This window comes from Zootoca vivipara, chromosome 6, assembly GCF_965207765.1.
Source record: "Zootoca vivipara chromosome 6, rZooViv2.hap1.1, whole genome shotgun sequence".
In the NCBI taxonomy this organism is placed as follows: Eukaryota; Metazoa; Chordata; class Lepidosauria; order Squamata; family Lacertidae; genus Zootoca; species Zootoca vivipara.
The window spans coordinates 70,581,953-70,587,923 of NC_142589.1; the positions used below are offsets into that span (position 1 = coordinate 70,581,953).

Sequence of the window (5,971 nt, forward strand, 5' to 3'; positions counted from 1 at the left end):
TCCATCTGTCACATTCTCTCAGTTCCTTTATCCATCCATCCCTTTATTTTTGACGGTCATAATCTTTCCCCCCGCCAAACCCACTTCCATGCTTACACATCTTGACTCTCTCGAAGTCACGTTTGAACAAATGGCTGGCTGGCTGGCTTATTAGTATCCTTAACAAGCTGCTTGGGCCAAAAGGATTGACCTCAGCTATACACATCAATGCGCCCCTCCCCAAAAAATCACCCTGCCTTAAAAAAATAAAACACACTCCAAATAATTCAAGGATAAAGCACAAGAAGAAAAACAGTAAGAAAAGGCCTATCACTCATCCAGTTCACCTTTAAAAGGCCTTGGTAAATGAAAAGGCCTTGGACCGATCAGTAAATTTTATTGGAAGGGAGTGGGGAGTAATAACTGTTGGGTACAATAGTTGCCACTGTTGAAAAAGCTTTGTGTGGAGATCTGTTGCATCCAGTGCTTTTTTCTTTTAAAATGTTTAGGGGTACTTTCATTTTCCTACTCATATTGAAATACTGCCCCTCAATGAGGCCAAACTTAGATTCACAAAATGTTTAGGGGTATGCGTACCCCTGCATCCCCCACAGAAAAAAAGCACTGGTTGCATCCACACAGATCTTCCTTTTCCTCTTTTGCAAAACTATTGCCAAATCTATCTGGAGATCTACAGATGGTCAGTTTAGCTTACTAGTTAAACTAGTCATTCTTTTGGGGTCATCACTATGTTCCTCTCAAACAAGTCCTCTAGACTTGAGGGAGAGTTGTGGGTGTGCGTGGGTGCGTGTGTCTTATCTCATTTGTGCTGGAGCAGGCATCCCCAAACTTCGGCCCTCCAGATATTTTGGACAACAATTCCCATCTTCCCCGACCACTGGTCCTGTTAGCTAGGGATCAAGGGAGTTGTAGGCCAAAACATCTGGAGGGCCGCAGTCTGGGGATGCCTGTGCTGGAGTATGGAGAAAATCAGCAAAAGTGACAATCTCTCCTACTGTTCAAAAGGGGCTCTCTGCTGTTTCATACTTACTCTAAATCACAGCATAAATGAGATCTCCGGGGTGGATACCTGTAGTATCTCTAGTATCTTGGGCATCCTGCTCACCAGAGACTCAGAGTAGCATGTCTCCAGCAAGCGAATGAGTGGGTTTGCTGCCATTCGATCCTAATCCTTTGGGTTGTACGCTCACAGGTGATGAAGGGACTCCAGGTCTCCCTGCCCCGCTGCAACAGGGCAAGCCCCTCCCCATTGCAGGAAATGGTACCAAGCCTGGGGGAGGGAACACCTCGCAAGACTTCCTGCTTCCTCCACCTCTTCTGCCACCACCCCATCTCTTTAGCCAGGCGGCTCCACACAACACCTCTACCGGAGTTGTCTACAGCCTGCCAGGTTCCACTGCAGCAACAACCTCATCACCCCCGAGGTTGGTCCAAACTCTCCCGGGCTCCTTCCCGGATATCTACGATGGAGACATGAAGAAGTGGGAGGACCATTTCCGCAGCATCCAGAGAGCCTACAAAGAGTTTGGCAAAGAGGATGACTTTGCGATCCGGGTGCTCACTGAAGATTTCACCCTCCCGTTCCCTTTCGCCTGGCCCAGCAAGGGCGAGGCGTCCCGGCAGCTTGCGTATGACCCCTCGGACTGCTCTGGCTTCGATTTCTTCCTGCACCCGGGGCAACCGGTCCCTCCCCTCCTCCAACCGCTGCATGCCACCACCCAGGCATTCTTCAAGAAGAGGCGTTTGGAGCAACTGGCTCTCAGTTACGCCAGCAAAGCGTCCCTCGCCGGTGCTCCTGGGCTGCCCACGCCACAAGAAACGAGTCCCACCTTACGGCCGGACATCATGGTCATCACCAGCATGCCGTGTGTGGCTGCCGCCGCGGCTCCAGGCGAGCCGCCTTTCCTCTTGCAAGACAGCAAAGGCCACAGGAACATCCAACCTGCCCCAATAGCTATCCCAAGCTCAGCACCAATGCAGCCAATCAACCTTCAGTTCATGAGCCCCACGCACCATGGGCAGTTTTAGTTCTCTTGGACATTCTAGGTCAAAGGAAGGCAACCTGATGCTCTCCAGGTATTGAGCTTCCATCAACCCTTGCAGCTTGCAGTCAGGGGTGATGGAACATTTGCAGGGCATCATGTTGGCCACCACTATTCCAGATGTTAGCAATAGTCCCCAAGCAGGACATATTTTTAAGACTTTAAAAGACCCAACACCTTCATCCCAGGTCTTCTCAGCATTGGTGCTCTGAACATCTAACTGAGGCTAGCAGCTGAGCTGCTAAACTTTGCGACGGCTACAGATGTCCACTTTGCAACTCGAGTCCAACTCCCTAGAGAGGATGTTAATAAACAAATCTTTCTGTCTTCCACTCCATAGACCAGTGTTTCTCAACCTTTTTTGGGCCAAGGCACACTTGTTACATGAAAAAAATTACGAGGCACACCTGGAAGAAAGTTCCCCTCTGCCGCTCATTCCGGCGCCCCTAGAAGCAGCGGCTGCGGCTCCAGCGCGCTCGTCTCCGCTAGCCTGAAAGGGAGAGGGGCTTCGGAGGATCCACCACTTACGGAGCTTCCGGACGAACGTCGGAGGAGACGACGAGGCAGCGGAGCGCGCTGCCATCGCCGCCACCGCCCCACATTCAACCACCGCGCCGCAAGCGAGCGCGAACTTGCGAGAGGTGGGGTTGGGGAAAAGAGCGGCGCCGGGCCATCTCGCGAGAGCAAGCGGCGAGAATAGTTGCCCGAAAGGAGCCCCTGGGAACTGTAGTCCTTTCTCTGGCTCCCTTTCCCTCAACGGCGGGGGTGGCGGAAGTGGAGCTTTCTCTCGTCAGCCAGGTTTGCGCTCTCGCCCGGGAAACAAGACGCACGTCACGGCACACCAGCCACCGTTTCGCGGCACAGTAGTGTGCCGCGGAACAGCGGTTGAGAAACGCTGCCATAGACCTTTGGTGCTGAGATCATTGGGATGGGGCAGGCGCTGTCCAATAGTCACTTGCTTTCTAAGTAAAAATACTTATACAGTGCACCAATCTGTAGACTGGACTAGTGCAATGTGGTCTATGGGGGGGCTGCCCTTGAAGATGGGCAGCTGGTATAGAATTTTGTGGCCTGATTGTTCCAACAGAAAAGACCACAAAAAAGGTATTTGTATTGCCACAGCTGTCCAGGATGCCACCAAGCTACTGGACCCAATTCAAGGTGGTTAATTACCTTTAAACCCTAAGCAGTCTTGAGCCTAGCATGCCTTAGGGCAGTGATGGCGAACCTATGACACGTGTGTTAGATGTGACACGCAGAGCCCTCACTGCTGGCATGCGTCCCATCGGCCTATTCGCGCTGTTGTTGTTGTGTGTGTTTTTTGCAATTTGTTCTCCCGCTCCTCCTACAGCTTGTCTCCGCTGTTAAAACCCAGATCCTTTTTTGTTGTTGCTGCTGGTAGTCAGAGATTGGCTTTTAACCCTTTCTGTGCTGTTTTTTCTGGCGCTTTGGCAGACTATGATTGGGTGTAACATAAAAAAATTCCTTCAGTAGCACCTTAAAGACCAACTAAGTTTTTGTTTTGGTATGAGCTTTCGTGTGCATGCACACTTCTTCAGATACCTGAAGTGTAAGAGCATTTGTTTTTAACCTGTTCTGTGCTGGGTTTTTTGGCGCTTTGGCAGACTATGTCGGTGCTGCGTGTTAATTCCAGCGAAATTTGTTTCTGTTCTCTTCCCCCCCCCAAAAAAAGCACAGCAGCTTTGGGGCATCCCCCCCAAAAAGCAAAGCGACTTTTGCACACACACACCCCAAAAACCCCAGGAGCTTCCCCAAAAAAGCTCAACAACTCTGGGCACTTTGTGATAAATAAGGGTTTTTTGGTTTGGTTAAATAATGAGTTTTTGGTTTATTAAATACAATTATATATATTACAATTTACATTTTTGTTACTTAAACTATAAATATCGTGAAATTATGGGGGGGGGGGTTTCTCTCAAAGCGACACACCACCCAAGTTATGCTCGGTTTTTTGGTGAATTTTGACACACCAAGCTCAAAAGGTTGCCCATCACTGCCTTAGGGAGAACATCTTCCCACTTCTTCCTACCCTTGCTCTCAGGTCAAGGGACAGTGGAACAGTCTCCCTTAGGAGGTTATGGGCTCTCCTTCATTTGAGGCTTTTAAGCAGAGCTTGGATGGTCCTGTCACCTAGATGCTTTGATGGTGTTTCCTGCTTTGCAGGGGGTTGGACTGGATGGCCCTTGTGGTCTCTTCCAACTCTATGATTCTATGACCCTTCGAGTCCCCTCAAACTCTACAATTCTATGAAACCTCAGCAACTGTAACATCATTTAGGAAAGTGTGTGGCTTCACTGAATGGTGGAGGGTCTTCTCAGTGGTAGAACCTATATTGTGGAAGAATCTTCCCAGATAAGATCACTTGTTCTCTTTACTATTCATGTTTTACCAGAAGATGAAGACACACCTGTTTTCCAACCCCTCCACAGACAAAGTATTTGTTGATTTGGGTTTGGGGTGCTGGATTTTGTTTTTTGTAAATGGTTTTCTATTTCTTTCGTTGGCCATTTTCGTTTAGCTTTGTCGCACATCACCATGAGTGCTTTGTAGAAAAGCAAATAACAAACATTTTAATAAATTAAAAAATTCAGAAGTGCTGTAAGGGAGGGTGGGCAGGAAAGTAGATCCTCTTTGTTCTTCTGTCGTCATCGTCACACAACTGATTAAATGTATCCACCAAAGTTGGTCATCCCTTCTAGGTTCACACTGTGGATTCCAAGCTGTAGCAGATGGAAGTGATCTGATCACCACATGGGCTGCAGAGAATGCTTTCACCTTTGGAGTAAGATGTTACAGCCCAAGACAAGCTCTGCTGGGGGGGAAGTGGATGGGGAATCACCAAGGGAAGAAGGCTCAGGGCCCGGGGAGTGGTGGTGGGACAGCAATGAGTGGTCAGAGGGAGAAGAGAGAGAAGACTGGGAAGAGGAGTTGAAGGGGTAACAGGGCTTAGTGAGCAGGGGGGTCTTTGGCAGAGAGCAGTACAAAATGAGAGGCAGAAGCTGAAGCAGAGGAGGAGGCAGGGGAGAGGCCAAGATGGGTCTGCTTCAACAAACTTCCCTCCCCTTTGGTCTCCCAGAACCAGGAGAGGTATGAAAAGGGCAGAGGAGGTATTGGTAACACACATACATAGTCTCCAATTGCTCGGGGAAGAGAGGAGGGGGACTCAGGCAGCTGTGGGAAGGTGGGCACCTTTCATCTCAGCAACTGCTTCGTGGTGAGCAAGGCCTGCAGGAGATGAGTTGTTGTGCTCATCAGGCCTGACACTCCTGTGCAGATCATGTTTTTGCTAATAAAGAGTTACCAGTAACTACAACTTGCCAGTGTGATTTACTACTGGCTCGCTCCTGACAGGAGGACACCGTGACTGAAAGGGAAGTTATTTTATTTTGCTGGAATTGTTTCTACAACCGCAGCCTGGGACCCACCCAGACTTTGGGACTACAACTCCCATCACCTCCCAAAGCTTAGCCAATGGTCAGGGATGAATGGAGCTGCAGTTCAGCACCTGGAAAGCTACATGTTCCCCATCCCTGATCTAAACATTATTCAAAGCAATCACTTTGGAGCTGCTCTCATGAGGGACCTGAAAGTCAGAACTACTATGGAACCAAGGAAACGTGAAGTCATATGAGCAGATTAGGATATGCAAAACTACTAGGCCAAAAAGAGCAGATGATGTCACAAGGCTGTCTTGAAGTGCAGGGAAGGGGGACCCACTTGGGGAAGTCCTGTAGCTTAGTGGTAGAGCACCTTGAAGGTCCCAGGTTCAATCCCTGGCATCTCCAGGTAAAGGTGTGAATGTCCACGAAGAGCTGCTGCCAGTCAGTGTGGACAATATTGACCTAGAGCAGTGTGTCTCAAAACTTGTTCGACTTTTGTTGGACCACAACTCCCATCATCCCTAGCTA

At 49.3% G+C, this 5,971-nt stretch overlaps 1 protein-coding gene across 1 annotated transcript; it reads left to right on the forward strand.

Moving 5' to 3' along the window:
- Positions 1-1,179: 1,179 nt before the first annotated feature.
- On the forward strand, positions 1,180-2,028 carry C6H8orf90 (chromosome 6 C8orf90 homolog; the record flags this gene model as incomplete). Its single annotated transcript, XM_088671328.1, has 1 exon — positions 1,180-2,028. A coding segment is annotated over one exon (849 nt), but the record flags the coding sequence as incomplete, so codon positions are not given.
- Between the last annotated feature and the right edge of the window lie 3,943 nt (positions 2,029-5,971).